Source organism: Saimiri boliviensis, chromosome 1 (genome assembly GCF_048565385.1).
Source record: "Saimiri boliviensis isolate mSaiBol1 chromosome 1, mSaiBol1.pri, whole genome shotgun sequence".
NCBI classification, from domain to species: Eukaryota; Metazoa; Chordata; class Mammalia; order Primates; family Cebidae; genus Saimiri; species Saimiri boliviensis.
The window spans coordinates 67,257,039-67,281,039 of NC_133449.1; the positions used below are offsets into that span (position 1 = coordinate 67,257,039).

Sequence of the window (24,001 nt, forward strand, 5' to 3'; positions counted from 1 at the left end):
GTGAGCTCCCCTCGGGCCTCACTTGCTGCTGGGACCCCAGGGCTGGACAGTGCTGCTTTGTTAAGCTGGCCTAGCTCTTCCCAATTTACCTTCAACTAACATTTGTTCAGCACCTAACTGGCACCAGGCCCTATGGCAACAGGGAGGATAGAGAAACACAGAGACACAGGCTGCCCTGCCAGGAGCTCATGGTAGTAGATTGTTGCTCTTGGGCTAAAAGTCGAATGGAAGAGGTGAGTCAAAGTGATGTGAGAGCCCAAGGGCGGGGGTGTAGGGGGAAGGCTTCTGGAGGAGAGGACACCTGAGCTGCAGGGAGGAGGTGAAGAGAGGAGGGTATTCCTGGCAGACACCAGCCCCAACAGAGAATCTGCTTTGTGCCTCTTGGGTCCTGGGAATAGCTCCTGGAGAGCAGGGTCAACATGGAGAGGTCAGGGGGCTGGGAGTAGAGGTGTCATCTGAGTCTCAGACTCATCCTACAGGGTAGCCATCCTCAAGGAGAAGGGGCTGGGCAGAGGGAAAAAGGCACAGCTCCCAGTGGGGCATCGATAGGCTTGAATTTTTAACATGGGGTGTGCATTTGGTTTGACAAAGCCAATTCGGATTTAACATTTTATATTTGGAGAATGTGAAAACTATACCTGCCATTTTGGTAATAGAAGTTAAGTTTGACTAGATTTTGCCTGAAAAAGCAGGGATTTTTTTTTAAAGGGTTAAGGAACACTGCTCCTGGTGACAAGATGGGTTTTTATTCTAGCAGGGCAGTGACAGGCATGGGCCAGGAAGGACTGTGGACCAGAGATCATTAAAGGATGGGGAGATGGAGGGATGATTCAGGGCCTGGCGCTCCGGCTGGGGAAATATTTAGGACATAAAACCAGAAACCTTAGTGACCAATTAGATGTGCAGGGCAAAAAGAGGGCATCAAGGTGGGATCCCATGGTGGGATGCCTGGTTGGTAGGGGGCAGAGAGGAAGGGCTGGCTGGGGAGACTGTGGTGTGAGGTGAACAGGAGTGATGGTCTGTTTGAAGGTTGATTTTTAAAGAGGCTGCAGGACACAGGAGTAGGCAGAGGCCCCTGAGTGTTTTAATGTCCAGGGTCACAGAGCAGTGGGCAGCCAACAAGGACTAGAATGCGCTGCCCTAACTCCTGCCACCTTGCAGCCCGGCTTGACTGCACATGGAGAGCATAGGGCAGGTGGCTGTGAGGGGGCTGTGGCTCTGCTGCTCTCTGAACCATCCAGGGGGTGTCAGGCATCTGTTTTCACTACATGGGGTACCGTGGTTCATGCTGTCCCTTGCATCTTTGCTCTGCTCAAGGGATGTGGGGGCTGGAAGCTGGAGAGAGCTAGGTTCTCAAAGCATGTGCTGGGAAGCTGAAGGTTGCACAAGAGGTGATGCTGTGCTTGGTACAGCAGCTCCAGCAGGCTCAGAGGGTTCTATCTGGCCAGGATCATCTAAGCTCCCCCAGGGCAGCAGCCCTGTTGTAGGTGTCAGGGCCTCTCTGGAGTAGCCCTGGCAATAGGCCTCTTTCTTTCCCTTCCCTTCTCTCATGAAAACTTGCTGATCTGGTGCCTGTCCTGACCTAGTCAGCCCAACTCTGCCATCAGAGATTAGACAGTTTCATTGCCACAGGACAATGGTTTCTAGATAATATAATTGCCTCAAATACCTCTCAGGGCGATTTTCATTTTAATTAGGGGGTAACACCACAACCCAAGGAACGCCACTCTGATGGGGGATTTCAGCAGTGATGGGAGTTGGGATGGGAATTATTTTGTTTACTGTATATTTACCTTGGGGCAAATGTCTGCCTTACAAGAAGGTGCAGGCTACTTCTGGGGACAAAGGATTAATTCTATTACTGCACACAAAAAATAGCCAAGATTTTGAAAATTTAAATCTTAGGAAGTTATGGCCACAGGGCAGCCTCAGGCCTTCTGGGGAAGGGGAGGAAGCTGGTGCTTGAGGCTGCAACATTGGTCCTTAGGGAGGGCAGTGGAGATACATCAGAAAACCCTACCCTGAGGCCAGCCCTGGAAGGGAGGCCACTAGAGAGAGTCAGTATCTAGTGGTGGCTGGGACCCTGTTCAAGTGAAAAATAGAACCTCTGGGAGGAGGACCTTAGCCAGCACTGGATGTGCAGAGCGCAGAGTCTTGCTCTTAGGAGCAACTTGCAAGTTCCTAAGTAGATGAGGACCATCTAGGCACTGAGCCTGTATGAAAACACTGAGCCCCAGGCCCCTTGGCTGGATTGAGGAGGAGGCTGAGGCTTAGTGGGTGTGCAGGGTTCCTGGACTCCCACAGGCACATTGTACCTACCAAGATGAGTTCTCCTTGTCCTCATTGGCAGGATGAGTCTCTCTGAATGACTCGACTCTGGACAGCATTGGGTCAGGGATGGACCTGAGATGTCAGTGAGCCCAGAGCCATGGGCAGGTGGTGGTAGGGTGGGGGTGATCAGGGATGCTGCCAGCCCTGGGTGAGACAGCCCCCAGCAGCTCTGGGTCAGAACAACAGAATGTCCAAGTGAAAATGGAAGACAATCACTTGTCATCACTTATCTTTATTTTTAAACATTTTGACAATCAATGTGTCAAAGACCCCGATTCCTAGGAGTTTTGGAGTAGTAACTCACCCTACTTTGTAAGGTATTAACAACTTTAGATTCCTCCTTCAGTAGTACTTTAGGACCTATTATCCAGGTATTAGCTGGAGGCCTTTCTTCCCCTCGAACTCTACGTGAAATTGTCTTGAATTTACCGATGGACGGCCAGTTCAAATCTAAAACTCTCCCATTTTCCTGGGATGCGATATTCTTTAGGCTGCGTCTGCCTCGTGGGCTGCATCCAAACATCACTCACACTAGCATCTGTGAGTTTAGCAGCTGTTAGTGAAGTGCTTTGGGGGTCTCAGGAAGGGAGAGCCTTCCAACCCAGCAACTTGCAACCCTGCTCTGGGCTCGTGTAGGAGTTCCACGTTCTGCACCCTCCACCAGGCCAGGGCAGCCTCTTTCCTTGGAGGCCTTGACAGCCAACATTCAGCAAATAGATTCTCCAATTCTTCTCTTTAAAAGAAATTTTCATTACCAATTGTAAAGATAATGAAGCTTTCTTTACATTTTTATAGGCATAATTTGCTTTTAAAATAAAAATGCATTTCAAATTCACTTTAAAGAATTTCCCAGTAGCTCTTATAAATCAGGGGAAGAGTCACGGTGGTGTGGACAAGGCCCTGACACTTGTCATGTTTGTGTTTTGCAGTTTCCACGTGGATGTCTGAGGTTGTGTAGATGTGGCTGGCGCCCCTGAGAGTGGAGCGGAGGGGTGCAGACTGAGCACTGAACGGAAGGAGCCTTGGACAGCGCTGGGCCAGCCTTCTGGTAAGTCAGCAGTAGTTTTTGGTGGTGATGGGGATGATGCACACTTTTTGGTTGGGCCGATCACATGAGGTGCAGAAAAGGCCCTTTGCATGAGGATGAGCTTCCAGACACTCAGGTCATTGCCATGACCACCCCTTATCCTGCTGACACAAGAGCTACCATAAAATCTGAAGGACCTTAAGAGTCATTAGTTCACCCCCTACCCCTGGCTCAGCAAGGACAGAAGCCCCTCTACAGCATCCTGTGCTCACTCTGACTCCCAGCGAAGAGGACTCCCTACCTGACAAGGTAGCTTGTCTCACCTTCCCATTACTGAGCAGCTCCTGCCCTTAGGAAGTCCTCACTCATGCCCTCAGCTGCAATCTGCCTGTCTGTATCAACCACCTAGTTTCCTAGTTCGGCCCTCTGGGGTTCTAGGGAACCAGCCTAATCCTTCTTTCACATGGCAGATCAGCAGATGTTCTGTGACAGAATGACGGAGTGGAGAAGTGCAGGATGTGGGGGTAGAGACAAACTTCGTTGAAATCCTGACTGCACTGTTATCTGTGTGACCTTGGGCAAGTTTGTTAATCTTTTTGAGATTCAGTTTCTTTATCTTTTTTTTTTTTTTTTTTTCTGAGACAGGGTATTGCTCTTTCACCCAGGTTGGAGTGCAGAGTTGTGATCTCAGCTCACTGTAACCTCCGCCTTCCAGGTTCAAGCGATTCTCCTGCCTCAGCCTCCTGAGTAGCTGGGATTACAGGTGCATGCCACCATGCCTGGCTAATTTTTGTATTTTTAATAGAGGCAGGGTTTCACTATGTTGGCCAGGCTGGTCTCCAACTCCTGACCTCAAGTGATTGGCTTGCCTCAGCCTCCCAAAGTGTTGGGATTGCAAACATAAACTACTGCACCCGGCTTATCTTTATTTTGTTCAAGTAAAACTGGAACAATAATATTGACCTCATAGATTGGTCCTGGGGGTGAAAATACATCATGAATAAGAGTTGCCTGGTAATATTATGTCACCAATTAATTCCCTGTCATCAGCTGGCTGTCCTGCAATTCAATTCAATTCTGACATGAACTACCCTGAGTTGAAGGGCACACAAGCTAACTCTTATAAGTTAAAGGACAAGGTCTCCAATATGACTATCCCTACCTCAGGCACCAGCCACAAGTGGGGTCCCCAAGTCACCCACACTTCCAACTGACTTAGCTATAAATATGGGAGTTCCTGCGACCCCTCTTGAGATTCAATAATTCATTAGAATGATTGACAGAACTCATTGAAAGTGTGGTACTTGCAATCATATTTCAAAGGGCCCGACTATGAAACCCCCACATGGAAGAGATGCATATGTAGGTTAGGGTCTAAGGTGGGGAGCACAGAGCTTCTGTGCTCTCTCCCTGTGGAATCCAGGCACATTACTCTCCCCAACCAGGAAGATCCCCCACACTCTGGTGTCCAGATTTTTTTTTTTCCTTAAATCAAGGGGCATTTGTTACAGAGGCATAAGTGGTTAAATCATTTGCCACTTGTCTGGACTCAATCTCTAGCCCCTCTCTCTGCTTTGGAAGCAGTGGGGGGTGGGGGGTGGGGGTGGAGCTGATGCTACAGGCTTCTAATCATATGCTTGGGTTTTCTTGGGTGGCTAGACCTATTATAAGGGCATTGAAACTAAGGGCCTATCATAAGTCACCTTATTAGTATAAACTCAGGTTTGGTTGCAAGGGACTCATGATGAATAACAAAAGACATTCCTACTGTCTTTTGGGCATTTTAGGAATTCCAAAGGTTTTTGAAACTCTGTGTCAGGAACCAGGGACAAAGACCAGATATATTCTTTCTTATGTCACACCTGGCGCATCACACACTGGTCTCCTCTGATCTTCAGCATCCTGCTTAGGCTCTTTTTTTTGTGACACTGAGGTTGACATGTTCCCATTATTTGGCTGGGAAACTGGGCATTCTCAGTTTTTTTCTGGATGTTCTTCTTTTTGTCACTATACTTCAAGATTGAATTAGTTTTTTAGACTAAAACACATAATTACAGTGATTTAGTGTGCACCCGCTTATAATTGAATCACAAGCCTCTCATTACTTGAATTCCTAATGCTAAGATGATTTGAGCCCCTAAATGACGCATAATAAGAGTAAATAGTTAATAGCACTTGCTGTATACCAAGCCCTGTTTTAAATACTCTGCATACATTAACTTCACTAATCCTCACAAGTACCTTTCAAAGTAGTTAAGTTGCTACAGTCCTGTTTTATATATGGGGAACTAGAGGCACAGAGCAGTTAAGTAACTAGCTGAAGATTACACAGATAATAAGTGGCACAGCTGAGATTTGAACCCAGATAATCTTGTTCCAGTGTCTGTGCTTTTGATCACTAAGCCATGCTGCACATAACTTTTTGGAGAGAGAAGAAAGGAGCATAAAAGGATGCCTCTGGTTCACAAAGCGAAAGGGTTAGCCCCAGCCCCTATTGTCATGGTGATGGAGTCAGGGTTTCCATGTCCTACACCACCCCCATTGGAGTACCTCTGAAGCAACCCTCTGGGGCTAGGCTCTAAGAAGAGAAAGCAGACCCTAGGGAATAGTGATGTGAGCTCCTGACCATCAGGCCCAGAGCTCCTTGGTTCTTTGCACCAAGGAGCAAAGAAGGGAGGGCAGAGCTATTTCACAGCCCTCACAGACCAGTTGCTGGGAAATACAACTACTCCATGGGGAAGGGGAGATGGTCAGTCTTTTCCTGCCTAGATGAAAATGGTTTATGCCAGGAAGGCTCAGTACAAGGCTGTGCTGGCCAAAATGATCCCAGTCCCAGAGAAGCTGCAAGTTCAGGTGGCTTGGAACCTGGAGCTCCCGAGGAGCACAAGGGGCTCACATGCATATGCTCACATCCAGTTTACTCGCTGGGGAAGGGGAGTGGCTTGTTGCTATTTTAAAAATAACATCAGAGGTTCATGGCTTTGAAAGCGCCAAAGAGAATTAATTTACTAGGATGAGTCACTAAACAGAGAAGGGGTGACATTTGATGGGGTGATGTCTTTGAAAGAATTTTGTTCTGCAGTGCTGCCTGCCCAGAAGAATATGGGTGGGGGCTACATGTCTGTGTGGCTCCAATGTAGTCCTATTATGTTTGACTTTGTCTTCCCTTCTTATCCTCAAGGTCCAGGGATGAGGTTGGGCGGGAGCGTGATAGAGGTGAAATATTCTTAACTAACCCTATGCACTTGGGATTGACTGGAATCCACAAGGCTAACATGTGTTCTTTGCCGATGTTTCTGTTTTGGCATCTGACTTCTGGCAGAGGCACTGGTGGAAAGCGGGAAGGTCTCTTGCTCCAGGAAACCCAGATCCTCCATCCTTCTGCCTTTATTACATGAACATATCTGTCTCCAACTCAGATAAATCATAGAGTGTCAGAGCTGGAAGGGAACCCAGAGGTCATTTGGTTCATTTTCTCATTTAGAGCTGGGCAAAGTGAGACCCAGAGAGAGGCAATGACTTGCCCAAGCCCATGCAGCTACTCAGTGATAGACAGGGGCAAGATTGCAGGTCTCTGACTTTTCTGGTCTAGAGCTAAGTCCACCAGAAACATCCCTGACTCAGTTACTCTTTTTCCATTCAGATGAAAGGAAGGGGTCTGGACTTAAATGTTACTATGTATAACTACAACCATTCTAGCAGCCTGCTAAATCTGTTCCAAAATCTTTCTTTGCAGAATCTTTTGTTTTGTTTTGTTTTGTTTTTCTGGCTGCCACTTCTAGCAGACCCCTCCCTCTACCTCCAACCCTTCATCTCTATCCCCTATTACCAAATATTCTGTCAACACCACTGGTAAGTGTGGTACTGGTTGGGGGAGATCAGGTAAGGGCTTTCATAAGATGATGACTAAATAGTGGAGTGATTAAGATCATAGGTCCTGGTTTGGCAACTTTGCCGAAACAGGCCATGGTGGCATTTGGAGCACTCTCACTGCTTGTTAGAAGAAAAATTTAGACAAATTAAACTTAGCAGAGTTAGAGCAAAGAATGATTCAGGAACTGGGGAGCCCTCAGAACCAGAATGGTTTCCGAATGACTCTGAGGCTGTCACATGGTTGGATACATTTATGAACAGAAAAAGGAAAGTGACATGCAGAAAATGGAAGTGAGATATAGAAACAGCTGGATTGGTTATGGCTTTGTGTTTGCTTTACTGGAACAGGATTTGAATAGTTGATCACCTGTGATTGGTGGAAACTCAGCTGCTGTGGTTGGCTGAGACTCAGCTACTTGTCGCAAGAGTAGGTTACAGTCTATTACATATCAAGTTGGGTTACAGTTTACTATACATGGAGAAACGCTTAGGCCACACTTAAAATATGTAAGCAGGCAACTTTAGGCCAAACTTAATTTAACATGTCCCAGGGCAAGTGTGTGGTGGCAGGTGGTGGTTTGCATGGGAGGAGGGGCCTAGGCAGCTATGGGAAGTGGCCTGTGGTGTGAGCGTCAGGCATGTGAGGTTTTGTCCCACCTTTTGTCAGACTTGCTAGAAATGGTCAGCACCTGGAATGGACACCTTCCATTATAAGTTGCGACCATTAACATCTAAACTATAGATACTTCAACACTGACTGCTCATTAGGGATTAGGGAGCTTTTGGAAATCCTGATGTCCAAGTCATACTTCAGACTAGTTATATTAGAATATCTGGCTTTAATAGTTTTTAAAGTTCCCCGGGTGATGCTACTGTGCACCCAAGGTTGAGAACCACTGCTCTGGGCTGAGGATTCAGGCCATCAGCTGACCCTTGAGGAACTCTGTCCATGTGTCTTCCCTTGAACGGACTGTTTACCTTTCCCCTAAAGGAAGAATGCAAACAAGAACAACAAAAAGCCATCTGTATATTCTGGGCTGATGGGATGGCCTCCCACTGTCCTCTAAGCTTACCTATGGCATTATTCTCCCTTACCCCACCCAGAGAGACTATAAGGGTGGAGGGCGGAGTTATGATAGAATGTGGAAGAAGAGGCTACAGGCAGCTCAGGGACAAGAATATGCTCTATGGACATCAGCAAAGCCTCCTTTGTAATGAGCTTCTGGCCAGAATCCAGGGTACCTGGGACTAATAGGACTGCTGGAGCAGGGCTGGAGGGAGCCAGGACTGGCCAGTCATGGGCAAAGGGCAGATCAGGACCTGAGAGGATGGGAGCCCATAGAGGTAAAGCAAGGGAGTGGCAGGTTATGGATGAGAACTCAGGTATCCTGGTCCCTTGTAATGCTCTTTAATTTGTATCACACATATGTTAAAAAACTAATTATTGTTCAGCCAAAGTATATGCTGCCTTCTGCTGAGAAAAGAATCAGCCAGCAGGGAGAAGGCCAATGCTCTGTAAGGCTTCCCTGGGTGTTGAAGGGGTATAGCATCGACTTAAGGGCCTTGCAGTGCTGACACAAGAAGGGAGGGAGACTGGCTTGGCCAAACTCCCACAGCCATAAGGTGAAACCTGGAACTGCAGGCTTACTCTTCAGAAGGGCTCCAAGATAGCAACAGAAGACATTTCTTTATTCATCATTCATATATCTTAAAAAGCATGCTTGATTAGAAAAAATCCACGGCTTTCCCCCAGCTTGACTCTCCAGAGGCTGTCGTGGTCCTTGCTCCAGGGAGCAGGTTTACACACAGCATGTGGGGCTCTGGCAGCTGGGCAGCATGGCACCCTGCAAACCTTATGTAGTCTTTGTTTCTCAACATGAGTTGAGTGGGATTTGAGAGAAAATAGTTTTCCATTAATAAAATTGCATACCTCTTTTTAAACTTGGAATAAGAATCTGATTCTGCATTAAGACACATTTCACAGAAACAGATTCACCAATAAAGTCCTTTCCAGGAGCCAGAGCAAAGTTTAAGTTGTCAAGAAAAGCAATGGACAAAGCGTTTCCCATGTCTTAGTAGATCCTGTGCTCTTTTAGTAGTAGTCTTAGTAGGTCCTGTTTAATAGTTGTGTTCTTTTGTGACTTTCCCACCATATATATATTTTTAGTTCTGGGGTACACGTGCAAGATGTGCAGGTTTGTTACATAGATAAATGTGTGCCACGGTGGTTTGCTGCACCTATCAACCCATCACCTAGGTATTAAGCCCACCATGCATTAGTTCTTTCCACCATAAATTTTGAGGGGCCTTATTAGAGGGTTTCCATTTTAGATGCAGTACTAATTTCCAGGAAGTAGCTTACCACTGTGTAGGTGTGCATCACAGAAGTGCTCATGAAGGTCTGCAGGTCATGTTTCCATTTGGTGAGTGCTCTACTCCAAGCCAACAGTGACCATTTCAGGGCTGGCTAGTTGGGGAAGGGAGTGGACACCTGAACCCATGTTTTTACTTCGTCTCATGCACATCAGTGCCCCTATAGTAGGTATACCGGGCCGCTGCTGGCGTCCTGCCCTCCTCCCTGGGCTCCTCCTTTACCATCCTACGAACAGCCGCACCCCTCTGAGAATCCAGCCAAACCCATCCCTGTGCTCTGGGAAGCATGTACCCCAGCGGGTAGCATGCTTACTCTTACCTGACCGCATACCCTCTTCCCTTCTCTGTAGGGTTCCAGGAGAGGATTGCAAACCCACCGGGAAAATGAGCGAAGAGACGGTCCCCGAGGCTGCCTCGCCGCCGCCCCCGCAGGAGCAGCCTTACTTTGACCGCTTCTCAGAAGACGACCCCGAGTACATGCGCCTTCGCAACCGGGCGGCAGACCTGCGTCAGGATTTCAACCTGATGGAGCAGAAGAAGCGCGTCACCATGATTCTGCAGAGCCCCGTGAGTGGGGCCGACCTGGGCGGGAGAGGGCACAGGGGGCGCTGGCTCTTCAGGGTGCACCCACCCAAAAGATGAGTAACTCTTCTTCCCCTTCCTCAGGGTCAGTAGAAGTGTAAGCCCACTGAACAAGATGGGTCTGGTCACCCGGGCCTTGACTCTCCCTTGTAGCTGATGGATGGCAGAACCTGGCTTGTGTGCGGCAGTTTGGCTCGGTGGTGGGGGAGGTGGGGCTGAGACAGGAGTCCCTCTGAGCTTCCTGTGCCCCTTCGGAGCCTCAGTTTCCAGTCTTCCATTCCCTCCTCACCGAAAGCTGTAACAATGAACGACAAATCCATGTAAACTGGAGACCAGCAGGGATGCCAGGAGGAGGGCTTGGGGCTCCCTTTACTGAACACCACGAAGTAAGAACTTTCTGTTGGGACAAATGAAGCTTTGACATGAATGACATGGGACTGAGAAGGGTCTGGAAGCTCCAAGAACTGGGGAGAGTGGAGGGCTCAGCAGGCCTTTGGGGTGGGGTGCCGGATGGGAGGGCAAGTCGAGATCACTCCTGATTTGGGGCCAGTTGGTCCCTGCCTGGCATGGACACAGAGCTCCCCCTTGGGCAGGCAGTGCCTTGAGAAGGCTGAAGCATGGGCCCAGTAGACCACTGAAGGCAGAGGGAGATTGGTGTTGAGGAGGCAAGAGGGCTATGACTGTGGTAGAGCTTGGGGGGTCCTCAGGAATCAGCCCATGATCCTAAGGATTGGGAAGCCCAGGGACAGAGTTGGCATCTCTAGGTGCTTGCTAGGATGGGCTCAGGAGGTGGGAGCACTCTGCCTTGGCCCCATGGGCTCCAGGGAGCCAGAGCCTGTGCAAGAGCTGTGTGCGGCCCTAGCTGGGAGCCATGGTGCATGTTCAGGCTGCTCAGAGCAGCTCCAGGGAATGGGCCCAGGTCTGGGTGATATTGTGTTGGGGAGCCTGGAGGAATATGGCAGATGCTGAAAGCATTGGGATGAGGAGCCCCTGGGAAAACCCCAGAGTGTGGCTAGGAGGGATGGCAAGGGGGTTAGGAGAGGTGGCAGAGTTAGCAGCAGCCCAGATTTCAGGGCTCAGGTAGGAAAAAGGGATTGGAGGAGGGCCTGCTTCCTTCTGTTCTTTTATAGGTTGGCCAACACACCTACACGGTTCTCCACTTCCTCCTGAGTGCTTTCTCCTGCCACCTCGTGGGCAGGATTCCTTGCTTATGGCTTCGTGGTCTAAAAAGCCAGGCTTAGAGTTGGACATGAGGAGTGGAAGCGACCTCAGAGGTCATCAAATCCTCCTGTTCTTCCTCCTACCATTTCATTAAGCACATGAGGAAACTGAGGCCCAAAAGAGTCACAGGCATCACTAATGGAGAGAGATGGTGGCTACCTCCATTCAGTTCTGCCTTAAAAATGTCCTTCATTAAAGTCCGACCATACCACAGCTGATGGTGGGGAGGGGTCTTGGGCCTCATATAGACACAGAAAGGACCCAGAATCTGAATTACTGTCCACAGGGCAAGGGAACACAGGATCCATTCCCATGCATTTCTTTGTTGCTTCCCATACAGCAATTCCTGAGGTCCTAGTGGAACTGCTCAGTGTCTCCTGCCACCAGGGATCTCGAGCATGACCTTGACCTAGCTGACCCAGGGGCAAGGGGTGGGCACTTGGAAGAGCTCACTGTTAGGCAGCTGGGCCCAAGGAACCCTCACTGTCCTGTGTGAGAGGCTGTGGGGGAACCAGCACCTCGGGGCCTGCTTCAGTCTTTCAGGGAGGAGCTGGAAGGCCTCATTCAGGAGCAGATGAAGAAGGGGAACAACTCCTCCAACATCTGGGCCCTGCGGCAGATCGCGGACTTCATGGCCAGCACCTCCCACGCAGTCTTCCCAACATCTTCCATGAGTATGTGGTGTCTGGGGAGCTGCCAGGAGCAGAATGGGAGGGGAGGGTGGGGTGGGGAAGAGAGGGAGGAGCAGCAAGAATCATCTGGTTGCCAGGCTACGGAGCAAGCAGCCTGTTGTATTATCAGGCCTTGGGGAGCTCAGCAGCAGCCAGAGAGGTACCTGTCTCTGCCACTGATGTTGTTGCAAATTAAATGTCCACAGAAGAATTACCCCTGATGCCAGGAATGAGAGGGGTGGGGTGACTTCCGTGCATGAGAGGAGACTACTGAAGCCTGTGTCTCCATGCCCCACTAGACAGTCCAACCTGACTCCATAGATGAGGGCTGAGAGGAGCCAGCCAGGGCTATGTGGGAAGCCACCTTCCTGGGCTGTTACGCTCTGCCCATAACATTTATGAAACAAGCATCAAAAAATACTTCCCCTCAATAAGATTAATACAGGATTATGGCTAAAAACTGAAAATAACCAAGAAAGGGAACCAGAAATAACTATACTGTATTCTTAAAGCCCTCAAATTACTATTCTTAATACTTTGATGAATATATATCCTTCCAGTCCTTTTTTTCTTAACATAAATAGATTATGAAAACACATTGCTTATGTGATTATATAAATGTAATCATATAAAATATGGTTCTGTAATTTAATTTTTGGTGGATACATGCTATTTAATCAATTTCCCATTATTGGACTTTTAGGTTATTTCCAACTTTTTCTGTTAGGAGCAACAATGCAATCAACATCCTTGTAAATAAACCTGAGATTATATCCATGATTATTAAGATAAATTACTAGAAGTAGAATTGCTGAATTGAAGTATATGCACACATATTTTAAAGACTTTAATGTATAATGGCAGATTACGTCCTCTCTCCAAATGGATCCAATTTATGTTCCCAACAGCAATGCAGTAGAGTGCCCATTTCCTTTACCCTGGTCCACAGTGTATATTACCATTTGTTTCATCCTCCTGATTTAGTAGGTGACAAATAGTACCTTGTGTTTTAATGTGCATTTATTTGACTACTGATGAGGTTGGATATATTATATATTTTCACATACATATTGGACATGATTTTCCTCCTTTCTCTTTCTCGCTCAATTTCTTTCTGCTACCAAGTAGCTGGGACCACAGGCATGCACCACCACGCCCAGCTGATTTTTGTATTTTTTGTGGAGGCAGGGTTTCACCATGTTGCCCAGGCTGGTTTGAAACTTCTGGGTTCAAGGGCTCCATCCACCTCAGCCTCCCAAAGTGTTAGCATTACAGACGTGAGCCACTGAGCCCGGCCCTGATTTTCTTTTAATAGTAAATTGCCTTTTACATCCTTTGCCTATTTTCCTATTAGTGTATTATATTTTTTAGAGATGTTTACATTTTTATAAAGTAAAGCTGTTTCTCTATTGTCAGTCAAATATACTGTGTTCCCCCCCCCCCCCAGTTTCTCCTTTGTCTTTTAGTTCTGTTCATGGCATTTTTTTTTTTTTTTTTTTTGTCTTGTAGAATTCTTTAGTTTCTGTGTTGTGGAAACCATTGCAATTTTCCTTTGTGCATTCTGCTGTTGATTGCATGCTTAGAAATGCATTTCCCATGTTTTATCATCTGATGGGACAAATACCCTTAATTATGCATTTCTCATTTTTCCTCAACTGTTTGTACAGGTTTATTCTTTAAAATAACTTTAGGCCAGGCACAGTGGCTCATGGCTATAATCCCAGCAATTTGGGAGGCTGCAGCAGGTGGATCACGTGAGGTCAGGAGTTTGAGACCAGCCAGGCCAGCATGGTGAAACCCTGTCTCTACTAAAATACACAAGTTAGCCGGGCATGGTGGTGCATGCCTGTGATCCCAGCTACTTGGGAGGCAGAGGAAGGAGAATTTCTTGGACCCTGGAGGTAGAAGTTGTAGTGAGCCCAGATTGTGCCACTGTACTCCAGCCTGAGCCACAGAGCAAGATTCCGTCTCAAAAAAGAAAAAACAAAAAACAAACTTTAGAATTGTTTTGTCAAGTCCCCCCACTGACCTTAAAAATTCCTTTTGGGATTACATTAAATGAATAAGTTGATTTGGTGAAGAATTTGTAAATTTATAATTTTATATTAGAATGTAAGCTCTGTAGGGAAATTTGTATGTTTGGTTCACTATTATATCCTAGAATAGTGTCCTTGATTTAGAATGTATCAAGTACATGGTAGGTACTTAAAAATATTTACATAAGTGAATTGTAAATCTTTTCAGAAATGAGATGTCTTTTATTTATTTAAGTCTTCTTTAATATCCATCAGAAAAGTTTAGTGGTTATTTTTATGTAGTTTTTAATAATTTCTTATTAAGTTTATTCTGTAATTTAAAAATAACTTTGTTATTTTAAATGAATCTTTGTCTATTCAATTTTCTTTCTGGTTATAGTTCTCATTTAAGATAAACTGTTAGATATATATAGTATACACACACACACGCACACACACACTAGTCCCTTATTGAACTCTGATTTAAATTTTGTATCATTTCAATTAATTATTTCGGGTATTGTACATAGAAAAGTCACATAATCTGCACATCATGGTCATTTTGCTTCCTTCATTTCAAAATTTACCCATTGGTTTATTTCTTTTTTAGTTTTCTCATTGCATCTGTTAGAACTTTCAGAACAATGTTTAACAATAGATTAGAGAATAGTCATCCTTGTCTTATTTCTGCCTTTAATGGAAGTTGTTTTACCACAAGAGTTTGAGATCATTACTTTTTATTATGTTGAAGAAATATCTTTTTATTCTAGTTCACTATGAGTTTTTCTTAGGAAAGGATGTTGAATGCCATAAAACACATTTTGGCCATTTATTGATTTTTTTCCCCCTGAACAATTGAGGTAATGAGTTACAGTAATAGATTTCTGAATATTGAACTCTTTTTTCATTACTGAAGTAAATCATTCCTGGTCTTGATGCATTCTTTTAAAAATACCCTTCTGGATTTGATTTGCTAGAATTTTATTAAAGATTTTTGCATTCATACTCACACATGAGATTGGTTAGCAGTTTACTTTTTGGGCAGTCTTTACCTAGTATTGGTATTATGGCTGTACTTTCATAACATGAATCAAGGTTATTTCACTCTCTTTTTTACCCTGATATAATTTAAATAAGATAGGAAATCTCTGTTCCTTGAGAGTTATTATTCACTTACAAAGTCATCTAGATCTGAAATATTTTTAGGGGTTTTGATGTTTTTGTCCTCAGTTTCATCTGGAGTTTTTGAATTTATTTTGCTGCTTCTTGGTTAAATTTTGGTCATATATTTTGTGTAAAATAATCCATTTAATGGAGCCTTTCATAATCATTGGGTCATTTACAATATTACTTTCATCATTTAAATTTCCCGCTAAAGTAGATGAGATAACATCTCATTCTCATTCCTGGTGCTATGTGTTTTTACTTTCTCTTTATTGACCAATCTAGATATTTGTTTATTCATAGATCTTCTCATATCAGCCAATTCTTGAATTTACTTATTGGTCCTGTTATTCTTTCTGCTTCCTAATTCATTTGTTTTGTTTCTATATTCATTAATTCTTTTCCATAATTTTTCTGCTTATTTTGTTGTTTGTATATTTTCTAGAGTAGCATAAGTGGATTTATTTTCATACTTAATTCAATAATAAAGACATTTAAGGTTATACATTTTTTTCTATGAGAATATGTTTGGCCTTATTCCAGGAATTTGACACATAGTATTTCTTTATTGTTAATTTCTAAATAGCTTGTAGTTGCTGTTTGGACTTTATTTTTCTTCTTAGAACCATCTGGGAGTGTTTTCTCATTTCCAAGTACTTGAATGCTTAGTCTTTTAAAGGTTTGCTAATAACATGGGATTTTATTGCATTATGTTTAGAAAATGTGGCCTATTTAATTTCTGTGTTGGAGTTGTACTGAGGTTAATCTTTGTGGCCTAATAATAACATTTAGAAATGATAATGGGTATAGACCATCTCTATAGCATGATATTTGATATTTTTGTTTTAATTTGATTTTATCAAAAATTTTCTCCCATTATATTTGATTTCTGTTCATTTCTCTTGGTATTTGTGATAGTTTTTGCTTTCTATATCTTGAAATATTCACAGCATAAGCATCACTGATGGTTATAGCTTCATTATCAATTGTACCTTTAATTCATATAAAATAACATACAAAATAGCTTTTTTGTATAAGAGAATATTGTTTTGCCCAACTTCTATTTTGATAATAATATGATGACCTTTACTTAGTTTTTGTTTATATTTCCCTGATGTGCTCTGATCTTCCTTTTATTTTACCTCTTTTGGGTCACTTTATTTCAGTGGAGTTTTTTCGTTTTGTTTTGTTTTTAAGACAGGGTCTTGCTCTCTCTCGTAGGCTGGAGAGCAATGGTGCAAACACAGCCCACTACAGCCTCAACCTCCTAGGCTCAAGTGATCTTCCTGCCTCAGCCTCCCAAGTAGCTGGGACCGCAGGCCTGTGCCACCACGCTTGGGCAATTTTTAAATTTTTTATAGAGACGAGGTCTCACTATGTTGCCCAGGCTGGTCTCAAACTCCTAGGCTCAAGCGATTTTTCTCCATCAGCTTCCCAGAGCTCTGGGATTACATGTGTGAGCCACTGTGCCCAGCCTATTTTTATTTTTTTGTAAACTTTCTATAGCATTGCCTTCTGACATTCTGTGGCTATAACAGAGAAATGAGATGGCCGATTTTTGGGGTTCCTTTTTAGGTAGCCAAATATTTTTTTTCTAGGTGCTTATGGATATTTTCCCCTTATCTCTGTATTTCAGAAATGTTGCCAGGAAGCATATAATTGTAGGGTTTTTTCTTTTTATGAACTTTTCCCATAATGCAGTGAGTACTTACACGCACAGATCTTTTCTTTCAGTTCAGAAAATGTTTCTTCTACTATATTCATAATGCTTATCTGTAGGTTGCCTCTCTGGTTTTTGTCTTCCAAATCTGCCATATTATCTACCAATTCTTTCCATGTCCGTCCTTATACTCTTCCTCCTGACAGAGGAATCAGGCTGACTGGCATTCTCATTGCCTCGCCAATCGGCATCTGTCAGGAAGACAGATGGATGCCTGGAAATCTGCTTAGTACACATCCAGTCAGGGATGTGGAGAAGGGCAGTTCAAGCATCATGAGTACAAGCCCAGAGAGGCTGTTATTTGTCTAGCTCCATTTGCCTTAGAATTTGGGGTTTTGAGCATCAGTGTGCTCTTCAGTCTTAGATTTCAGGGAGCTTGGTGAATTTTCATCTTTTTCTTTGTTTTCTTAGGTACTTGGACTAAATGGCTCAGTTAGATCTGATTTATAAATGTGGCATTTCGCCATCCTAATTTTCATGAGGCCAATTAGAATAAGCTTTTAAAAACTTGTCATAATATTATTTTATTTTAAAAATAGATACATAATAGTCGTACATATTTATGGGGTACATGTGACATTTTTATATATAAATATAATGTACTGATGGAAGTAGAATATCCGTCACCTCAAACACTTATCATTTCTTTATTGGTAACATTCCTCATCTTTTCTTATAGCTATTTTGAAATACACTATTAATTATTGTTAGTTATAGTTACCCTATTGTACTTTCAAATACTAGAACTTATTCCTTCTGTCTGTGTTTTTGTACTCATTAACCAACCTCTCTTCATCCCCGTCTCTTCAGACTCAGAGCAGGGAATTGGGAGCTCCTTTTGAGCCCTCCTGTTCTCTGTAGAGAAAGATCCTCCTTGTGGGTGAGGTCATCCTCTTAGTTAAACCACCACCAGGTTGGGAAGGAGGATTCTCTTTGATACAGATACAGAGGATGTGATGGAGTGAGTGTTTTCAGACCTGTTCTGTCCCCCTGGCCATCACTGGGGCTCCACAGTTGTTTGTAGGAAAAATATTCAAAGAACTGTGGTATAGACTATATAGACTTCCCAACATCAGCCCCACCTGCCTGCCTTTGCCTGGTGCCCTGTGCTTTTGATATGTCCTCCTTGCTGCTAGGCATGAAGCAAAGAGGAAATTTCTTGTTGTGTCTGGTGAACCCACAGAGAGGAGGAAGTGATCTCAGACTGGTCAATTCGAATTAGAAATCCTTGACTTTGGAAGTTCGTTGTTGTCCTTGGCAGTCTAACTGGGCTTTTGGACCACTGCTGTCCCTGCTATCTGTGTTTGCAGGACACCTGCCCTGGAGGTGCATCACCTCTGGTTGGCATAGGTCCTTGTGTGTGCTTTTTGACATGGGTGATTGAAGGCCTGCTCTGCTCGCTGGATGTTAGCCCGGCACCCAGTCTGCCCTCGCTTTTGCAGACCATGTCTTCACTTCCACTAATGGCACACTCAGTGTAGGATATACATCACATCATGCTGCAGTAAGGTTCACAGAGATGGTAAAAGCTTCCAAAGAGCATCCTGATCCATTAAAATCTTCTGTGGGAGCTGGGAGAGGCAGCATCAGGAGGCCCACACCCAGACACCAATTTAAGCCAGAATCCTTTCCTATTGATTCCCTTATTGGTTCCTAGATGCTCACTAATCAAGGCACTGGGACTCAGAGGCCCTCTGCTCCCTTCCTGAGGCACATAGGCAGTGTGATCATGGTTAATGGGATAGACCGGATGTCAGCTCCTAGACCCTTGCATGCCCAGAAGACAAGACTATCATACCCTCTAGGCCCATTTCCAGATCCCTTCCACATCCCCCCAAATTCCTAGAAAGAACCACCATATAGCTAAGAGACTGCATGCCCAGAGAGGAGCCTAGGTACCCAGCCTGAGGCCTCTGGCCTTTCAGCCAGCCACAACTGCACTCACTTCTAGAAGTTTATGACTTGGTTAGAAAATTTTGAGGAAGTTACTTCCAGTCTGATCTGGCTTTCTATTTGCCCAGTTTTTAAATCACAGAAAATGTTATTACATGGTGTCGTTAAAACAGTGTAGTAGCAGGTTTAATGACTAGTAACTTCATTGAAAATAGCTGATGAAATATACCTATGTTTCTAGTCAGAGATTTATTTTTGCTTTGATTCAGTGCCCATCTTCAGAGTTTATGGTAAGCGTGGCATTGCCAGAACCCTTCATTCTGTGGCCTTGAGACTTGCCGTGATTTTTGAGCAAAAGCTTATCCAAATGAGCAGACTTTATTGGGCACAAATGTCAATTCTGTGGATTCCTCCCCCAGGTAAGGGTCAAAGAGTGTTTAATTTCCTGCCTGGGAAAGTCTCTTGTGCAGTTTTAATGCCAGTGAGAATTTGAAGAACACTGGATCTTGCAGTGTGCTGGAGCCAGGAAGGGGAGGACAGATGGGCCCTGGCCCTAAGAGAACTGCACTGTCCCTGCAGATGTCTCCATGATGACACCCATCAATGACCTCCACACGGCTGACTCCTTGAACCTGGCCAAGGGGGAGCGGCTCATGCGGTGCAAGATTAGCAGTGTCTACCGACTCCTGGACCTCTATGGCTGGGCCCAGCTGAGTGACACCTATGTCACGGTGAGCAGAGCACCCTGGAGTTGGGTGGGGCACTGCATGTGGTCCCACAAAACCCAAAGGGAGAACTCCTGACCCTTGGCATGGCCATGGCATGGTACTGCTGGTGACCTTTGGCCAAAATGCACTGAGCCCTTCCAAGGTTTCTAACCACTGTAGTCATTGATAAAGCAGCCTGCCCAGCAGGTACTTCTTTGGATGGGAAGGAACTCCTGGATCTTATATCTAGAGCTACCCTTGACCACCATGAGTTTCCTTTTGTATCTCCTTTCCCCTACTCCAGATGAGGGCTGAGGCCTTTTTATCTCTCATTGGTGGGGGAGAAATAAGGGTTCATTAGAGGAAGACTTGGGTACAGTGGGTTCAGGGGAAGAGAGGATTCAAGCACAGTGTCCTTGGAAATGTCCCTCTCCCTCCTTGCCCCTGAGAACGTGTGTCTTTCTTCCAGTTGAGAGTCAGCAAGGAGCAGGACCACTTCCTGATCAGCCCTAAGGGAGTTTCTTGCAGTGAAGTCACAGCGTCCAGCCTGGTGAGTACAGTCCAGTATCACTGCCCACTCCGTATTGAAATGACAGCACTCTCCCTGTTCCCATAGTGCTAGGTCATCTCCAAATTGGTCACTGTTGCACTGTGGAGCTCGCAATCTGGTGGGGCAGAGAAGATGCATGGAACAAACTAAGTATCCGGAGCATAACGTGACCATGAGACCAAGTGCCAGGAGGAGGCAGCAAGTGCGGTGGGAGGGAGGAGGGAGCGGAGACAGGCCTGGCGTCCTCTCAACAGACTCATGGGATGGCTAAACCTGGGATTAGACCACAGTGGTTGGGAGTGGGGGACCTTTCTGGATATGGGGTACATTTGAATAAGAACCAAAGCAGCATGAGGTTTGTCCAGTGCCAGCACCATTAGAGATGCTTCTGGGTCCCTTTTCAGTGTCGCTCCTTTTAGATGAGGTAGAGGCTTTCAAAAGTTGCTTTAGTTCAGGAAGGATTTCTAGTTGGGAGGAAGAAAGCCATCGAAAGGACTGTCTTAGAAGCAGAAAAGGTCCAATTCTTCTCAGATACATGCGCTGTGGCTGCTGTGCCGTGCACCTTGGAGAGGAGGACACCACCTCAGGGTTCTCTGCCTGGCTTGAGACATGCTCAGGTATAGAGTCCAGCTACTACTCAAAAGCCTAGGCTCAGCAAATCACAGAATATCTAGGCAGGGCAGGACTTCTACCATGCCAAGGCCGCTTTAGACGCAGGAAAGAACACTGGTGCCCAGGGAGGGTAAGCACCTTGCTCAAGGCTACCCAAGGAGGTGATGGCCAAGTCAGAGCTAGGACCACAGAGACAAGGATGACATGGGCTCTTGTCTGTAAGGTGTTCATGGTCTGGTTGGAGGAGAGAGGTGAGGTAATCAGCTATTAAAGCTCAGGGTACAGAGTGTTCCAGTAGAGGTAAAGGAAGCTTGGGGAACCTGGAAATGGGCACCCTACTCTGCCAGGAGCTGTAGGAGGAAGAGGGAATGAGGGAGGAGGCTTCTAGCTGGAACCACAATGCAGGAGTGGAGTCAGTGGGATATGAGTCAGTGGGGTGAGCAGACGTAGACCATGGTGGCAAGGAAAGGTTTGGCAGATGTGACTGTGTCCTTGGCAGGAGGGCAGCATATGTGAAGCCCAGATGCATGCAAAAGCCCCATGCATGCATTTGGGAGGACAGTCAAGTGGCTGAATCTTGCTCAAGTATTCAGTATCTGGAGGCGACCTGGGAAGGGGATAGGGTCCAGATGATAAGTGGCATGGAAGGTCTTGTTACGGTGTTTGGCTTTATTCTGCTGGACGTGTAGAGCCACTGAAGTGCAAGCAGAAGAAGAATACAAGCAGGTTTCTATTGTAGAAAGATCACTCTGAAAGCTGTGTGGAGGCCAACTGACACCCAGGTGGGGTTATTACAGCAAGCTGGGAAGGAAATTCTGGGCCTCAATGCCTAGTGGGCCTGGTGATCAGTTGGGTTGGGAGGGGATTGAGTTTGAGGAGCTGGTGGGACATTCAAGAGATGTCAGTTGGCTTTTCGTTATCCTAGGTTCAGAAGGGATGCAGGCTAGAGATACAGGTTTACGACATGGGCATGAGATGTTTATGGAGTGTGTGTAGACATAGGGCTGCTATGTGTGGTTGTGCAGTTTGTACACCGCACAAGGGAGCCTGGCTAATGAGGAAGAGAAGAGAGAGTGAAATCCAAACTGCGCTCCACTCATTAAGTTTATCCCTAGCACTGGGCTTCTGTTTTGAATTTGCACAAAGGCAGTACTCACACACCAAGCCCTGTGTCCCTGGGCTGTCCTCAAGAGAGTGGTACCTGCTTTCTCATTTGTACAAATGAGAAAGCTCCCCCTTGGCCAGGTTCAGGGAGTCAGCCGTTTGTATACAAAGGTACCGTGTGGGAGGGTGGCTGTTGTATTAGGCTGTGGAGGTTCTTAAGTGACAACAGATCACACATCTAATGATACGGTATAAAACATGTAAGATCAGAGAAAGATCATCCGAGAGGGAGAATTCTAAACAGGCCACATATCCAAGGAAGTAGGGGAGCTGGGCTGAGGGAAACCAGAGGGCAGCACTCCACACTCAGGTTTAAAGTACCTGAGCTGGGAGAGTTGCTGCAGCTTCCAGGGGTCACACTGCTTTGACATCTGTGTACTTCACTTAAAATAGGTTGTTGTAGGTGGAGGTTTGTTGAACATCTTCCTGATGCTGCGTAAGCAAACATCAGCAGCACATTCCTCTGCTCACATTAGAGTTGGTCTCCCTTCTTTGATCCCCATCTTGACTGCCTGAGCTTTCTGGGGTGGGGTGGTGGGCAATTTGAGGAACTGCCCTGTGTGCCACATTCAGGATATCATGAGCACTTCAGTTTTAAGGGCTAAAGTTGTGAGTTTTAGAGACTATTATCTGGTTTGTTAATGTCCAGGAAACAACTGTAGTCAGTGAGGTTAGGTTAGCTCACAGCTGCCGGGAGATTGCACTCAGAACCAGGGGAGGCATTCAGTGAGAGTAACATTGGAAGGTGCCGGTTTCAGGATTTGGATTTGTGCTGGGTGATTCAAGAGAGTTCTGTTTACCCTGGATTGTGGGCTTTCAGGACATGGAAAATTCTGATTGACTATTTTCCTACTTTTAATCCAGGAGGCAGGGGAGTGGGGGCGTGGAGTGAGGCTAAAGCTGTCATTGGTAAAGCGGCCTCAGCCTCTCTGAGCCTCACTGAGAAAGGGCTCAGTGTAGACATTACTTCCACTGGAAGGCCTCTCGGATGCTCCTGTTCTGCTGGGATGAAAGGCTCCACCTGTCTCTGCCTAGAGAATTTTGTGCATGACTCTGTTTTAGCACTTTGCTACCCCACATGTGGTCTGTGGATCACTTGAGAACTTGTTAGACATGCAGGCTCTCAGGCCCCCCTCAGCCTATGAATCAGAGCCACATTTCTCTGGACTTTGGGTGATTCATGTGCACAGTCAAATCTGAGAAACTCTGCTCTCGCATTTCTCCTGCTGAATTATAATCGTCTGTGCTCCCCTTAGACCGTGTGCTCACTGAGGGCAGAAACTAGTTTGTTTTCTTCTAACACCAAGTCTGCCATTGCTCATGGTGTCTGGAATGTGTGAAGATAGGTGGGCAGCACAGGCTGGGCCCGCCAGCTGGGAGAGGAGTAAGGGCCTCTGCCACCCTGTTGCCATAAGTTACTCTTCTTTCCTGGTGCAGATCAAGGTGAATATTCTGGGAGAGGTGGTGGAGAAGGGCAGCAGCTGCTTCCCAGTGGACACCACGGGCTTCTGTCTGCACTCGGCCATCTATGCAGCAAGGCCCGACGTGCGCTGCATCATCCACCTGCACACACCGGCCACAGCAGCGGTGAGTGGACTCCTTCTCAGCCACCCAAGCAAAGACATAAGCCAGAAGAGGTTATAGCACTCTCGTCATTTAAAACAGTCTGGAAAGATCTAGAACTCAGGCCAAGGTGAAGTGAGAGAACTCCCAATGTGGAATCTCCCAGCCTCTCTGTCTTTTTGACCACTGAAGTCAGTATAACGTGAAGAGGTGGAATGTCTGTTCCATCGCGTTCCCCCACACTGCTGCATACACAAGCTGGGACCCTTGCCCTGGGGACAGTGCCTCCTAAATTTCTACTCAGGTCAGTCCAAAGGGTGGCGCCTGCCCCCATGAAGCCAGGCTCTGGCAAGGAGATATGTTGACAGAGGACAAGTTGGCGGGAACCTGGACTGTGCCCACTTTCCCATAGTTCAGGGTGGGCTGAGAGTAGGGGGTAGGGTAGGCAAAACTGGGAGCGAGTAGAAGGAAGAACCTCAAGGAGCAGGTTGTCCCACTCTGGTCATTTCTCCATGTGTACCTAAGACACTGCAAT

General features: G+C 45.9%; 1 protein-coding gene across 4 annotated transcripts in view; it reads left to right on the top strand.

The window, feature by feature from the left end:
- The window catches only part of ADD2 (adducin 2), a 114,250-nt gene that overhangs the window by 54,847 nt on the left and 35,402 nt on the right, over window positions 1-24,001 (top strand). For all 4 annotated transcript variants that reach the window (XM_003922645.3, XM_039475035.2, XM_074398611.1 and 1 more), the window contains exons 2-7: window positions 3,261-3,379; window positions 9,955-10,171; window positions 11,943-12,081; window positions 19,450-19,601; window positions 20,047-20,127; window positions 23,341-23,490. In XM_003922645.3, coding sequence (XP_003922694.1) covers window positions 9,989-10,171; window positions 11,943-12,081; window positions 19,450-19,601; window positions 20,047-20,127; window positions 23,341-23,490 — 705 coding nt within the window. In that variant the 5' untranslated portion in view covers window positions 3,261-3,379; window positions 9,955-9,988. The remainder of the gene's footprint in view (window positions 1-3,260; window positions 3,380-9,954; window positions 10,172-11,942; window positions 12,082-19,449; window positions 19,602-20,046; window positions 20,128-23,340; window positions 23,491-24,001) is intronic.